The sequence below is a fragment of the Lagenorhynchus albirostris genome, chromosome 6, assembly GCF_949774975.1.
Source record: "Lagenorhynchus albirostris chromosome 6, mLagAlb1.1, whole genome shotgun sequence".
NCBI classification, from domain to species: domain Eukaryota; kingdom Metazoa; phylum Chordata; class Mammalia; order Artiodactyla; family Delphinidae; genus Lagenorhynchus; species Lagenorhynchus albirostris.
Window position 1 is genome coordinate 23,810,249 of NC_083100.1, and position 14,688 is coordinate 23,824,936.

The 14,688-nt window shown below is 37.2% G+C and overlaps 1 protein-coding gene across 1 annotated transcript in view; it reads left to right on the forward strand.

The window, feature by feature from the left end:
* The first annotated feature begins 3,061 nt into the window (after nucleotides 1-3,061).
* Nucleotides 3,062-14,688, forward strand: part of IKZF2 (IKAROS family zinc finger 2) — a 168,075-nt gene continuing 156,448 nt past the window's right edge. Inside the window, exons 1-3 of the mRNA XM_060152175.1 lie at nucleotides 3,062-3,084; nucleotides 4,145-4,193; nucleotides 4,993-5,097. Of these exons, the coding sequence (XP_060008158.1) occupies nucleotides 4,160-4,193; nucleotides 4,993-5,097 (139 nt within the window). The 5' untranslated portion in view covers nucleotides 3,062-3,084; nucleotides 4,145-4,159. The remainder of the gene's footprint in view (nucleotides 3,085-4,144; nucleotides 4,194-4,992; nucleotides 5,098-14,688) is intronic.

The following is a 14,688-nucleotide window of genomic DNA, read 5'->3' on the forward strand; positions in this document are numbered from 1 at the left end:
AATTTCATGTGTTTTCAAACTTAAGCCACCCAGACTACACAGTGCAGTATTTTCAGCTCCTTTCATTTTCCTTTTCCCTTTAATTATAGAAGTCTCTATTCCCTCTTTTTGCAAATGCGGTCAAGAAAGATGCTAAATGCGACTGTTTGTAGAAGGAACGTGCATTTGTTTTTCTCATGACGATCCACGTAAGTTCTTCCCAAATACAAAAGCTGTGCTATAACTAACTGATGATATTGATGGACAACACTTTACTCCTAATAATTTTTTGGACTCTCCCCCGTTCCTTTGACTTTGGTGGATGTGCCACGTGCCCGGTGTAGATAAAACAAGTAGACACTCTAATTTTAAACTTGCACTGTAAAGCACTTTCAAAATAGTAATAGTTGAGCTTCATTTCAGACCTGACTTTCCTTCTCAATCCATTCCCCAGGACCCCTCTCTGCTTATTCGTGTCCTGGTCTATCGGGGGCCGTTTTCTGAAATCGCAAAGCACAGTTTATTGCGAAGCTGAGTGGGTGGGTCCACGCGCACACCCAGACTCCGGCCAGGACGCCGATCCCAAAGCTCCGCGTCGCGCGCCTGGATCGCGGTCCCGCTCCCTTCGTCCGGCCTCACCACAAATCCCAGTTTGAAAGAAAACTTCTCGAGGCCGAAATGAACCTCCCCTCGCCGTTGCAATTCTTCCTTCCGAGCCGACAGAAAACGTGAGATTTACTATGACACTTGGGGACTGGATGGGGGCTGCCGAAGCACTCTCGGAAGCGGGTTACCTGGTAACCCCCCCCTTTGGGGGCGGGGTCCGCCGTCTGGGGGCACCGGGTCAGGGGCGGCGCGGGTGGGCGCGAGGGAGGGCGCGCGTCGCGGAGCCGCCGGGGCAGCACTTGTCCTGTAATCGATTGCCGAGCGCGCCGAGCGGCGCAGCGCGCAGACACGCGCACACGCGCCCTCGCCAGCCCGCGCGCACACACATACACACACACGCACACACGCACAGGAGCCCAGGGCCCGCACACGCGCGCGCGCGCACGCACGTCCTCCCGCCCGCGCCCCGGGCCCCGCCGCCCGCCATCCGCCGCCGCCGCCAGCCGGCCCTCCGCCCGCGGGCGTCTGCGCGAGCCCGGCCGGCGGGGGAGATGTGCTCGGGCTCCGGCGGATCGGTTTCTCGGGGTTTGACCAGCTGTCCCGGGCTAACCCTGCTCCTCGCTGAAGATGGAGGAAGTAAAAACAGGATTACCCTTAGCTACAGATCCACTGCCTTAGTTTCCACCACCAACTGCAGTGCACAAACACACGTTAGGCACAGGAAAGAAAGAAAGAGAGAGGACACACTAACAGTAAACACAAACAAAAGGGTGATGGGATTATTTTACTGCATGCACTGCTGAGGTAAATCTCCGCTTGCCTTTTGCGTGGTGAAGAACAGCTCTTGTTTTGTCTTCTGATTCATAGGTTATATATAAATATGTGTATCTGATTTGCAAAGGGGGGGAGTGTTTTCAAAGTTAAGTGTAATTATATAGTATCTCGTTTTGCACTGTTATGTGATCAAATGACTTGTTGCTATTAACCAGTAATAATAATAATACTATAGATATTTTTCTCTGGGAGGGATGGATTGTGGTTATGATTAGGGTAATGATTTCTGTAAAGGACGCTCAGGGAATCGGGTTGAAGATGATGTCTTCTGCCTTAATTTATCGTCCCCTCCTTGTAATCTGTTTCTGGGATGTTAATCGATTAATCAGTTCTCATCTCTATAGCTGTCATGGATTTGGACTTGTTTTGCTTTGTTTTAACTTGAATTCCAAGAAAGGTTGGGTAGCCTGGAATAAATTACAGCTGTCCAGATAGAAGGTAATATCCAGATCCTGTTGGAATTAAACAACAACAACCTGGTATGACATGTAAAAAGGCAGCCGTTAAATCACTTTGACAGGTTCTGGTATGGGCAAAAGAGATGGAATTAAGATTTAATTTATTATTATTATCATTTTTTTTTTGCCAAGGGCGAAAAGCAGTCCTGTGAAGTTGGCCTAGGTTCTTTGCTGGGTTCTCCCTGACTGTCCCTCCCCTCTCAACACCCCTCCACCCCCCCCCACCCCCCGCCTTTTCTTTCAGTTTTCTTGTCTTAGCTTTTGGTCGATTCTTAAGGAACCGGTGGATCAAGTTTTTTCTCTTCTTGTTAATCGCATTGCTGTAGCACTGACTGACCTCTCTCTCTCTCTTTTTTTTTTTTTCCTCTTTCCTGAAAGTACGTGGTGCCATTCCTGAGTGACTTTTCCTACTAGACCATCCCAAAGGGACGAGGGGGAGGGGTAGAAGGAGGAGGAGAAGGGGGGTGTTCCTTCTCTCTCATTTCTTGGTTTTGTTTATCAGCCGATCTGTTTGCTGGATTTGGGCTCGGAATGACCCACCTGTAAAGTGCTTTTCCTTCCTCCTTGCCTTGAACTCTGCAGGGGGCTTGGCTTGGAAGGGGCAAGGGAGGGAAAGAGAAGGGGGAAACACAAAAAACTTCTTTCTTTCTCTCTCCGTTTATCTTCAGCCCGACATTGTCACCTCCTCTTTGAGGGGCTAGAAGAAGCTGAGATCTCCCGACAGAGCTGGAAATGGTGATGAATCTTTTTTAATCAAAGGACAATTTCTTTTGTATGTACATTTCGTTTCTCTTTCTCCTTTTCTTTCTTTCCTTCTCTGAGGGTTAATAACCATTTCATTGATGGGGCAGACTTCTTTCGCTTCTCCCTGACGTTTCTTTCTTAATATGTGTGTGTTAAATGTGTACATTTTTAAAGAGATAAACTCATTTGTAAAATATCCGAAGAAATTGCTCCCCTTTAAACTTTACGGATGCCTTTCTTTAAAGCCTTATGTAATCATAATTTGAAAGAATTTGATAACAGTACAGCAGGTTGAAATTTAAGTGTTATGTAGTGACTGAGTTGGGAATTTGATGTGATTATTCCATAAAGGAAGAAAGAAAAGTTTTTTTGGGGGGGGGTAGGGAGGGTGGTGGTGAAGAAGGGGAGGGGAGGGAGAAGGGAAGTGGTTTTGGAGACAAGAAGTGAAGCTGCCTGTTTTCCAGTAAGTAATGGAGAAATTCCAGGAGCCAGGGCTAAATATACTTGGCGATCAATACAGAAATGGCTCATTGTGAATAATTTAGCTGCTGGTGCAGTGAGAGTTTTGAAACTAAAGGCAAAAAGGACTAGGGCCAAAGGAAAAAAAAATAAGTAAAAATCTTCTCAGGACATGTCAATTCTTTAAACTTTTTTCTTCAAAGTATACAGTTAGCTTATCGATCTTTTCGTTATGTGAAATCAAAGCTAGGGGGTGTCATCTCATACAATTTACTTTTGTTTCTGAGAATTAAGTTCCTGTTTTGTGTCACTGGTGCACGAAAATAATTGCCCAAACTTTGAAAAAGTGATCCCCTTACCCTCTTCAAAAAGTGTATGAATTTTTCAAAATTGGAGTGTATTAAGTAGGCTCGGCATGGTATCCAACCATGGTCTGGCAGGAAATTAAGGTTACATTGAACAGGTGCTTACACAGAACTTGGGGTTGGCTAAAATGTCAATACAAGCCTGGCAGTTGGGTAACTGCTGCAGAAACCTTCGAGACATACTTGGGCACGAAGTTTTTTTGTTTTGTTTTGTATTTCTTCTGTTTGTTTGTCCTCCCCCCTCCCTATGAGAACATGATGAACCAACTTGCAACAATTGTGAATAGAGCTATCTGTATACTCGGGAAGTCCTCAAACTGCAGCTTGATTGTAGGAAGTAGTGAATGGTAAAATACTTCAATCCCAGTTAAAGCTGGCACTTTGGAGGTGTACCCCCTTCCTATTTTTTTCTCTAAACCGAGTAAATTCTGATTAAAAGAGTCATTCATTTCTTGCTGCAGCCCATCTCATAGCACACTTATCTTTCCTATCCTATCTCCAGCAGGAATCAGATCATTTGCAGAAAGAGTTCAGTGACTTGCAAATGAGCACATACAGTACACTGTAGTATGTTTCTTGGGCACAGGTTGCAGCAGCAGCAACATGGGCTAACTGCTTGGAGCTTCAAATAAGTTAAGCATTTAATGGCAGATACTGAAAGGAATCATTGTGTTAAGGGTATAATCTTTTGTATTGCAGCACTGCACTTTGACTATGGAAACAGAGGCTATTGATGGCTATATAACCTGTAAGTATTCATTTTCATTAATCTGTTATTGGTAATAAAATTATGTTTGCTACCTGTATCGTAATTTCTGAATTGGAAGTTTTTGTCAAGAACTGTAAACTCTTACCTCCTATCTGTTCACAATTTCACCTTGTAAATGAGTTTGAGAAAATAGCACTGAAGTGAAATAAGAAGGAACTATAGATATATACCTGCTATATTAAGAATAGTAGCTTAGCAGATCAACAATTTACTACTTTATTGTTTTTTCATTTACTTTAAGTCTAGAATAGGTCGGGTTACATATATGTCTACTAATATGGCATGTACTAAATACTTAGTACTCTGTAACCTATTTTTCAGACACATAATGTGAAAGAGAATTAGCTCACTCAAGTTGACATTTTTTTTTAGCAAACTCTCCTTTCAAACATCTAACTCTCTGATAGCCAGCATTTTGGAAATGCTCATTAAAAATACTGTGTGCTTAAGGATTAAATTAGATGTTAAAAGAAAACAGTTTTTTCAACTAGAAGATACTTTAGAAATCAACTACTCCAGTCTCCATTATTTTACAGTTTAGATGAATGTGATAATGAAATTTTGTAATTTTTTAATCGTGGGCTGGTTGTTGCTTTTCGTCATTTCGTTCATTTATTATGTATTTCTAAATAACATTTCCTTATAGTTTCTTTTTAAGGGAAAAATGTATTTCATTAAAATCATATATGCATACCCCTGCATATATGATTACAAAGTTGGTAATTAGATTTTAGATGACAATGAACAGAGACCAAAAGATTTTATTTTGTGAAAACAGGTGACAATGAGCTTTCACCTGAAAGGGAACACTCCAGTATGGCAATTGACCTCACCTCAAGCACACCCAATGGACAGCATGCCTCACCAAGTCACATGACAAGCAGTAAGTCTTCATTTTATGATTTTTTTTTTTCCTATTTCTCTAGCGATAGACTTGAATTTGTTAGGTCTGTAGGGTCCTCTCACATTGTGGTGTAGCTGCTGCTATAGATTTTGTTAAAGAAAGAACAACACAGATTTATTCCTGTTCATTTTGGTATCGTAAAACATGAGCCTGCTTACTAGTCTGAACTATCCCAAGGTGGCATTTGGGAGCTGGTGCTTACCTGTATCAGGTAAGAAATGTTAGGCTTTTCTGGTTATTCTTTTGTCTTGCCAGGTTTTAGTTTTGTTTTTGTTGCTGGGTAAAAAAGTATGGAAACACGTTATTTCCAAAGGACTCTTCGAAGTAAAAAAAAGGAAAAGAAATTATTTTCTATTACCTTGGCACAAAGCTAATCCATCAGTGGTAGAATTGCAGTGTTAGTTGCTTTTTTTTTTTTTAAACGTGTGAAAGTTTCGTGTCCAAAGCATTGGAAGTGAAATGTAATTGAAAATTTGTGGAACTCATTTACATCCATTTCTCTGACAAAGTGAAAGCATTTTGTTTTAGACTGTCCAGAGAAGAATTGAGAAAATTTGGAAGGATGTTTTGAACTTGCAGGAATAGACAGTTTTGGCTACTGTTTTTGATAAAGGGTCATTCATTGATATACGAAACATTGTTTTTGTGTAATAGAAAAGCAACTTACATGCTGTCAGTGACAGAAGACAAAATACTTTATTAAGAATTTGGTTTATTTTCTCTTAATTATAATGTTTCATAAGTTATCAAGTGCAAATGCTCTGTTCTACTTAAACTTAATTTGAAATCGTGTGTTTATACTTTTGATATGTGTTATATTCTTATACAGAAAGGCCATCTGATTTACATGTAAATATAATTTAATTTAAAAGCTTTCTATTTGGGTGACATGTGAAGGAAAAGCATTTTCTTTCCTTTTTAAATGAAGATTTAATAACTAAAGAAAACTGAATCATCGAGTGAATTATGAGCATATTCTTAATATATTAATTCTGATTATCCTGAGAGAACAAATTTTCTTTCCACTTCCCTCTTACAGTTTCAAAACTTGATGTTATTGTGAAACTACTAGCTTCATAAGTAGTTAAGACTTCTGAATTATAAGCAAGAGTATATAGAATACTATTGAATACATTTTGCAATTTGTTAACTTTAAGTGGTTCTAGTTATTGACTTGAAATTTCGACTGAACTATGAACTTACTTTACTTATTTAAAAGTTTTCTTTATTTTTATTAATGGAAGCACTTCCTAGGAAGACTTCATTCTAGAAGCAGTCATTGAAATTCCTTTATCATGTAGAAAGAAAATTAATAGTGATGGAATGTATATTAAATTATAGTGCTAATCTCTTGTAATGGATCTTGTAGGATTAATTTAATTTTTCTGCTAGTTGGCTATTGATTTGATAAAAGTTATACTACTATTGCAATGTAGGGAGTACAATTTTTACATTTTAACATTTAACGTTACTAGGTCCTTGGCAGGATAGATATTTTATTTTTCAGATAATTTTCATTTAATTTCCTAAAGAGTAAAGATAGATTGATATGCAATTTCCTTTAGCTTAATATTTAGCTATTGTCTTTAGAAACATTGAATATAAGGGGTATGTAATATTGGGTAATCAGACTTTGACTGTCATCCCCCAGCCACTGCTAGAATATCAGCTGGAAAATACTTGGTAATTGGTTAATTAGCTCCTCTATTTGTGAATTTGATTTTGGTTTTGCAAGTAGTCCTTTCTAAAAGGCAGTTCACTCATTTATTTTAAATAAACATTGCAGAGTATGGGCATGATCAGTTTGGACAAATAAGAACTGTGCTTTTGATATTTGAGTTTTTCTCACCCAACAGCAGTAAAATTATGTTTGGTAAAGAGGTTTTGTTCTTGTTTCTTTTTTTTAACTTACTAGCCTGTGGCAATTCCATGTTAGTATAGTTTTTAGCTAAGCTGCATGTGTTTTCATGTTCTTTTCCAAAGAGTTGCAGGTTAAATATTTTGGCTCTCACTTCAGAGCTGTCTGTTGCATCCTTTACGTAGCCTCTATTTACAGTATCTAGGTTACCCACTTAGGTGTTAGATGGAGAAGATACCCATTTTTCCTCTCTGTTAGATCTAGGAGAATATCAGCATTTTAGATTGCCAAAGCAAATAGTGCTAGAGAGGGACTCTTGTCTGTTAATTAGAATAAGAGACCTACAATCGGTCGCTCAGATGTTTTTCTATGACTTGGAATAATTTTTTGTGCATGTGTGACTTGTCAAATCACTTGTGTCTGAGATTACTGGTTTTTCTAAATCCCTTTATATGCATTGCTGACTTTATTATATGAAAAGAACTTATTTATTTCCCACATTTTTTAATATCTTCAAATAATATTCCTAAAGGGCTGTGACTTCCAAAAACAGAATTGCAGTTTTGGTTGAAAGTATTAGAGCTGAAAGTAAATGTGAAAACCTTTATGATAGAATAAGATAGGTTCCATAGCAGCAAGGAGGACAAGCGTATATGTGTAAGAGGTAAAAAAGTTATTTTAAAGCAGTTAGAAAAAAAATAAAAGGAATAAAGCCTTTGATTTTATGAAATAACTGACGTTCTAGCAGTAAAGTAACACTACCATGTGATAGCCCACTTATTTTGGCTTTAGGAAAGTGGTCAGTTTTATTCTAAGGTCATAGTCATTTGTTTAGGTTATTCGATGACTATTCTAAGATGAAGGGTGTCTGTATAACTTGCTGCCAGCTATTGTATAAAAAATAATGACAGTAGCTATCATTATTTGACAGTGCTAGAAGAGAGCATCGGTGACTTGGGAGAGAACTAAAAATGTTACAGTGCCTGGCAGTCTTTGGTTTTAAAATTCAGCATGTAAGATAAAAAGAAGTAAGAGGTATTAGTGAACTTAACATTTTGTAATGACTACATCCTATATTTTCGAGTGGATTTCCTTAGAGAAATTTAGACTTTTTCTTCTAGAATAAGGATCTCTTTGATAAGAAGATGGGCATTGTTGCCCAAGATCATTAGTGTACCTATTGAGTCTGCTGACAATCTTCGGTGTCAGGGATGACAGTATATGCCTTGATGGCTACTGGAAATACACAGTGTTAAGTGATTTTAAAAATAGAATCTGGAAGTTAAGGATCTGAGACAGACAACTCAGACAGAACAATACAAAAATAATCCATATTGTATTTCGGTCCATCAGATGAGACTTACTTTGTGATTCCTTATGTTTCTGGGTTAGCTCATTCCCAATTCTTATATAGTTGCTTCAGTATCGGTTTCAAACTGTGCTATACCTGCTGCTGAGTATTTTGAAAGATTTTTAAGGTTCAAAAAACTGTCATTAATCTTATTTTTCTCATTATCATTTACTTTTATAATGCTAACAAGTAAATTTTCTTTGGAGAGAGCTAATGGTGTGAAAATACATTGTGACATAAATTTTGTTTCTATTACTTTAAAACCTTTACATGGATCAACTTTGCAGTCAGTACCATTTATCAGTCAGTTTGATGGCCAGGTGGCATGTATGGAATTGGAAGAAGTAGTAATTCTAGTTTTACAAGACTCTGACCAATAATCAGGTCAGGGAATCTAGTTTATTCTTTTTAGAGTGCTTCACATTCATTTTTTTTCTTAGCTAGTTTCCATTTTTAGAACCTAGTGAAGCATAAGTATAGTATGATTTCTATTTTTCTTGTGAGGAAATGGAGGTTTGAAGAAACCAGTTGGCCTCTTAGGTCCCTTAGCAGAAGGATAAAGTTGTCAGGATTGGGATGTAAAACTGATATTACCTTGTGGGTTAGTTAGATCACTTTATTGATAACTCTTGAAAATGTCATTATCTCAGGGTGCCCACCATGTCCAGTACTGACCCATGTTTTAGTGACAAAAACAGTATTACAGAAGTAGAATAGGGTTATTATGAGGGTGGAATGATAACAGATAATCTTGTTAAGCAGATGCTCTACTGCACTTTTAAAAATATAGCTTATGTTTTGGGACTCACCAGCTTTCTGAGTTGTCTTCTGTATCTTAGTTTGGCAGTCACCCTTGGCTGGATTTCCATAGGACACACCCTAATATAACACCAGATGGACTTGATGTAAAAGCTTGCTCTGTTTTCAGTTGTAGTACTTAGTTTTGTATATATACCCAACATACCTTACATTTAGTTTTTAGTTGTCGGGAAATTAAAAAATATAAGTTTGACTTGATTTCTTTACACCCATCAGAGGTAAGCGTCATGGACATGTACCAAAAGGAAAAAAAAAAAAAGGAACTAAAGGAAGTACGTATGAGCAGGGAATTAACAGCAAAATTTCTGTATTTTTTACTTTGCAGCTCATTCCGCCCCCACCCCCCACCCCCCATCTTTTAAGTCTGCTTTGAAGTAAGAATAAATGTCTGTCTTGGAGAAACAAAACAGCTTACTGTAGAAGTGTTGTTTATATTGCCTCTATCTTTGTCCAAATTTGTCTTCCCCACTGGAAATACATTAAAAATGATGTAATGTGATTGGTTAGGTTCTTTTGGGAGTCTTCCTCTGAGCCGTAAGGAATTGAGATCCCTGGGTCCCATCCTCTTCTCTCCTGACTTTGAATATCGATACATTTTGATTTTATGATGTTCTGAAAGATCAATAGCAGGGTCACAGTCCTAAGATGAGGTAGACTATGTTGTTTTTCTTTGCTTTTTTCCTTTATATCTGTTTATATAATATATATTTATTGACCTGTTAGTATTTTCCTTTTGTGAATTAATCAAGACTCAGGATATCTCTGCTGAAATAGGTAGAGTATTTAGGAACTATTTTCCCTTATTATAAATGTATAATCACAACTGGAGTGAGAGAAAGAAGGGGGGCATAATTTATTGAATATATATAGGATGCCCAACACTATACTAAGTGATCCATATTATTTCACTTAGTCTCCACAACAGCTCTGTGAAGTTACTCTGTTTATACTACAGAAAACTGAGGCTCAGAAGCAGTAGATTGCAGGTGGTTAAAAATATGGGCTTTGGAGTTATACAGGCCTGTGTTAGAATTCTTGCTTTGCCACTAGCTTGCTGTATGATCTTAGTCATGTTACTTCACATCTCTGAGCTCCAGTATTCTTATCTGTAGAATTGGGATAAGCAATACCTAAGTCAGTGGGCTGTTGTGAGGTTTATTTTTTTATCTTTATTTTTCTTCTTTTTCACTCTGCTGCGTGACACGTGGGATGTTAGTTCCTAGGCCAGGGATGGAACCTGTGCCCCCTGCAGTGGAAGTGCAGAGTCTTAACCACTGGACCACCAGGGAAGTCCATGTTGTGAGGTTTAAATGAGGCAATATTATGCAAAATACTTAGCGCAGTTCCTGACACATGCTAAGATCCAATAAATAATCACTGCTGCTATCACTCAGAGTAGGTAAGTTTCTTTTGCACCAAACCATGATTCATAAGAATGTTTTCTTTTTTTTTTTTCAAATCAATATCTGTTTGAAATTCAGATCTTTTGCTCTTTCCACTTTACTACATAGGTCCATGGAATGGAGATAGGCATTTCTAATAATTTAGGGTAAAAGTGAAAGAAACCCCCCCTCTATTATTTAAAGCATCTGTGAAGATTTTGGTTAAGAAAGAAGTAGAGTTTGTCTATGTGCCAGAGATTCTTTTTATTGGGTTTCAGTGTTCCTGAGCTAAGTTTTATATTTTTGGTTACATGTAAAGAAAATCATTGCTTATCATTGGTGCTCTAAAGCCACCAGTCTTTAAGAATGGAAAAAGTCCTCTTAGTAGAGTAACCTAGCCATATCTAGAATCAATTCTTTCTTTGAAAATCTGTATCTAAAATTTCACCGTATTTGTTGCTTCTGGTAGTACCGTCAATTCTCATTTGATGATACTTAATCAAGTTGTAGGCCTGATTGTTGCTAATTATGCATTTTGGCGGTAATAGTTTAGGTGTTTTAAATTTGAAGTAAACTTAAAATAAAATTATCACAAGCATTTGACATGTTGCTATATTGTTCTAGTTGATTAATTCAACAAATATTTGTAGGCTCTCTTTTATGTGTCAGGCACAGTAAGGTGAATCCAAAGGTGAATAGTACACTATTTTTGTCCTCTGGTAGCTCATGCTCTGGTCCTCCTGTAGCTCATGCTCTGGTTTGAAAGAGACATCTGAACAGGGCATTATACTATGATAACCTCAGTGTTCTTATTATTATGGGGAGTGAGGGGTGGTACTAGTTTGAGAAGACTTCCTGGAGGGAGATGCTGCTTAAGCTGAGACTTATTAAATGAATAGGATTTAGGAGAAGCAGAAGGCTTGTTCACCAAACAAACCCACAGTGGGAGCTGAGAAATAATATGATATGTTCTGGGAAATACAAACAGATTGGTATTTCTGGAGTGCAAAGTTGGAGTCTTAGAATTTGAAGCCAGAGATGACTCTGGAGAATTAACCAGGGCAAGATAATGGAATATCTTTTATAAGAGGAAACTTGGATTTCATTTTCAAGGGAGCACAGGATTTTAACAAATAAGATTACTTCAGTCTTTTTATTGACATGAATCATACCAGCTACAATAGGAGTAAAATGATTGTGGCTGGGGAACACTCTAGGGGCAGGGGGTTCTTTAACAGGCTGTTGCAATGACAGAGTGAAAAGTCATGAGAGCCAGTGGTAGTGAAGATAATAAGGAAGAGAAGGATTTGGGAAATAATAGCTTAAAGTGGACAGGACTTGGATCGTAGGGTTAAGGATAGGAGAAAGTTCATGATGATTATTAGATTATTGGATAGATGGCAATAGGTTCCATCAGGGAAGATAGGAAATACTGGAGCAGGTTTCCAGGAAAAGATTTAGTTTAGTTTAATTCTGTATACAGAGAGTTTGAAGCACCTGTGGAATTTGGGAGAGGATGGCAATCAGGCAGGAGGATAGTTTAGACTAAGTGTGAATTTTCCTAATTAGTGAAATCTAATATGTAGCTTGTGGTTTTGTTACTTTCCCTCCTGTATTACTTTAACAATAGTTTAGTATTTCTTTAAAAAATTCTTCCCTAAGTAATTCTCAGCATTTGATCAGTGACCATATTTCCCCAACTGCCCCCATTGAATCAAAATTCTATATGGAAATGTACGATCACAGGTTTTAATGAACTCTTTTTGCTTAATGGAGTCCTTTTATGCTAGTCTCAGAAGTTGGATTAGTTGATGTGATTGACTCACTGATTTTTAAACAAAACATGCTAGCCCTCTCCTTAAAATTTTGTGGTCTATTTAATATCATAACTTTGATGGTTACATATTAAAAAAAAATCATATGCCATACACTCCAAGACCTCTACTGTAATGATTTGTCTTTATTCTGTAACCTATTTCTCATCTATAAATACATAGCTTAAAACATATGAGGAATCATTTGTTAACTAAGTACTAGCCAGTTCTGCTACAGTAATAGCCAAAGAATTTAATAATTTTATGCAGAGCCTTTTTGAAAACTTTGAGATAAATATACAACATGATATATATCATTTGGAAATTATTCGGTACATAATTTTTTTTTAAGTTTATAATATTGTGCCCCTTGGGATAAAATAATGTAAGGGGAAAAGTGTGGTATAGAAAACATCTTAATCTATTTCCTTAAAACATATATTATAGAACACCATCTTAGAAATTAAGCCCTGATTACCCAAGACACCATGAAATTTCAAATGAATGTTAATGATGAAAATAACTTCATCTGAGATTTCCTGTATGTGGAGATTCAGAACTTGCTGTGGAGATATTTTTATCTTTTAATCACTGATCCAGCAAACATTTATTAAGCATTTTCTTTGTGTGATGCACTGCTGATGCTGGGGCACAAAAACTGTGTTAGGGATTTTTTTTTGGAGTGGATGTTATCTTTCAAGGTCCAAGAGAATTCATATTTTATTTGAGATATTAATAATCCCGTTGCATTTAGAAGCAAATAAGTGTGTTGTGCTCACCATAGTTTATATCCATTGTAGAGAAATGAACTGCTTCTCACCTTTTACCTCTGAGAATTCTTCAAAAGTGTATAAATTTGAAGACACACAATGAAACAGAGACAAAAATACAGCCAGCTTCTAAAATAGGTTCCCACAGGAGAACATTTCCCCAAGAAATTTTCTATAATGTAGGATTTTGTTCTCAGCCTTACTAGTTCCGAAACTTGATTGGCAGCATGCACAGAGCGGCACCGTATCTCAAGGTTGACTCGCATTAAACAAGTTTACAAAATTGATGTTTAAAGTTGGAATACCAATTTATGTCTGTACTTTCATTAAAAATAAAACAAACGAACAAAACCTGAACCAACTAACATAGGATCTGGATCACCTCAGTTGGCTTGACCAGATCTGTTTTTGTGTGTGTACTGACCTATATGGGTAAAGCAACAAAGGTCATCTGGTTAGCAAGGAATACAAACAAAGGGAGTTAGTTACATAATTCAAATGTTTAATGGCATCAGACTAAGAGACCCTAATATGTTCAGCATCACAATAGAAATAGCAGTGCCATTTGCATCAGTATGGTTGAAGTCTTTTGTCCAATTCCTTCTTCCCTGAATGGACATGGATTTAGATTCCCTAGATATAGCCTCAGCCAAAATACTTCTGAGAGTCATTTTTTTTTCCTTGGCTTCCTTGGCTAAATCCCGCAGATTCAGTTTTTAACTTATACATGTAATCAGGTTATAACCAATTCTTGTCAGCCTAGGATCCATTCATTTTCTTTAATGTAATTTTACATTTCTGCTTAGATTTGTTAAGTGTTGATTTTATAGCCTAACTATGAAAGCTATCTTATAATACCTATAAAGGATACCCCAACTACTATTACCATAAATTCAAACTTCCATTCGCAGAAATGTTGATGGGTGATGTGGCCAGCAGTTTAAGAGGTCTTAGTATCTATTTTAGATGAAGATGGAAAATAGCACTGCCACCTGAGAAAGGCACCTTACGTTAGCTGGGGATCTAGGAGAGCTTCTAATTAATAGGTCAGGAGGAATAAACATCACACTAGTTTCATGAAATCTCTGAAGTAGTCCGGCCACAGCAAATGAGACTTTATAGACAAGTATAGTATTTTAGGTTAGTTAATAGGGAAGGCTATCTTAATTACTGAGTGTGAATTTAAAACTATTTTTTCAAAGCACACAGCTTTATTTTGGGGCCACATGTTGATTATAAAGAAATTAGAGATTTTCCAGATGTGAATCTTTGAAGAAAATGGCTATGCCTTATCTATTGGGTTGGCCCCAAAGTTCGGGTTTTTCCTTAAGATGTTACAGAATATTTCTTCGTTCCCAGTATACAGTATCATACTGGGTCATTGTAGGAGCCCAGTAATTATTTATTGAATTAAGGAACTTGCTTATATTCACATATTGCATATGTGTATTTAAATAATGTATTTCTGATCTATTTGAGGAAATTTGGAAAGTTGATTTCTTAGATGTTGAAATAATTCTGAAATCCCATTTTACTTGTGATTTTCTTTGTTAGGGTATGTATTTATTTCAACCAT